This window comes from Bison bison, unplaced genomic scaffold (genome assembly GCF_000754665.1).
Source record: "Bison bison bison isolate TAMUID 2011002044 unplaced genomic scaffold, Bison_UMD1.0 scf7180017864224, whole genome shotgun sequence".
Taxonomy (NCBI): domain Eukaryota; kingdom Metazoa; phylum Chordata; class Mammalia; order Artiodactyla; family Bovidae; genus Bison; species Bison bison.
In genome coordinates this window covers 5,631,610-5,632,353 of record NW_011494796.1, presented here as the reverse complement: position 1 = coordinate 5,632,353, position 744 = coordinate 5,631,610, and the positions used below count along the sequence as shown (strand labels likewise).

Here is a 744-nt window from a genome sequence, read left to right as displayed (position 1 = left end):
AGGCTCCTCCGCCCATGGGATTTTCCAGGCAAGAGTACTGGAGTGGGGTGCCATTGCCTTCTCCGACTAAATTCACTTTAAAGTCGACCAGGAAGCCCCTCGAAGTGACTTCCAGAGGTAACAGCTCCTTCCTCCTCAGACAGGCCCCAGCGTTGCGAGGTTTCTAGGCAATGCCAAGCCCTTATCGTGAGTCCTTCAAAGTGGCAGCACCGTTGCCCACTAGGACGCCTCTGGTGAAAACATAAATTGTCTTCCAAATTGGGTTTTTATTTTGCCAGAATGGTTTCCCTGTGGGAAGCAGCTGGTCGGGGCTCCCTGGGCCGCCACCGCCTTGTTTGTTTTGGGGAGGGGCAGCGATCTTAATGCAGAGAAGAACTTGATCGGAGATGTTTTCCTCACAGTACACGCTGATGCCAGATCTCTGGGTAGAAACTGGGTTAAGGCAGGTCTCTGGCAGGATGTTATTACAAGGGCAGGTACTATAAACAGTTTCTCATCCACAGAAGCGAGGCTCAGGCTTCTCACACTGACAGGTGACACCTGTGGCTGGCTTATAACCTGTACACCCAGCCCAGTCCTGCGGTTAGCCCCGGTTCTCCCCAGACTGCGTTAGAATTGAAAATATTCCCCAATCCTACTATGCTATGCTAAGTCACTTCAGTCGTGTCCGACTCTGTGCGACCCCATAGGCGGCAGCCCACCAGGCTCCCTGTCCCTGGGATTCTCCAGGCAAGAACACTGGAG

At 53.2% G+C, this 744-nt stretch overlaps 1 protein-coding gene across 1 annotated transcript in view; it reads left to right on the top strand.

Moving 5' to 3' along the window:
• The window catches only part of SYNM (synemin, intermediate filament protein), a 27,291-nt gene that overhangs the window by 1,038 nt on the left and 25,509 nt on the right, over nucleotides 1–744 (top strand). Inside the window, exon 2 of the mRNA XM_010845855.1 lies at nucleotides 279–400. Within this exon, the coding sequence (XP_010844157.1) occupies nucleotides 279–400 (122 nt within the window). The remainder of the gene's footprint in view (nucleotides 1–278; nucleotides 401–744) is intronic.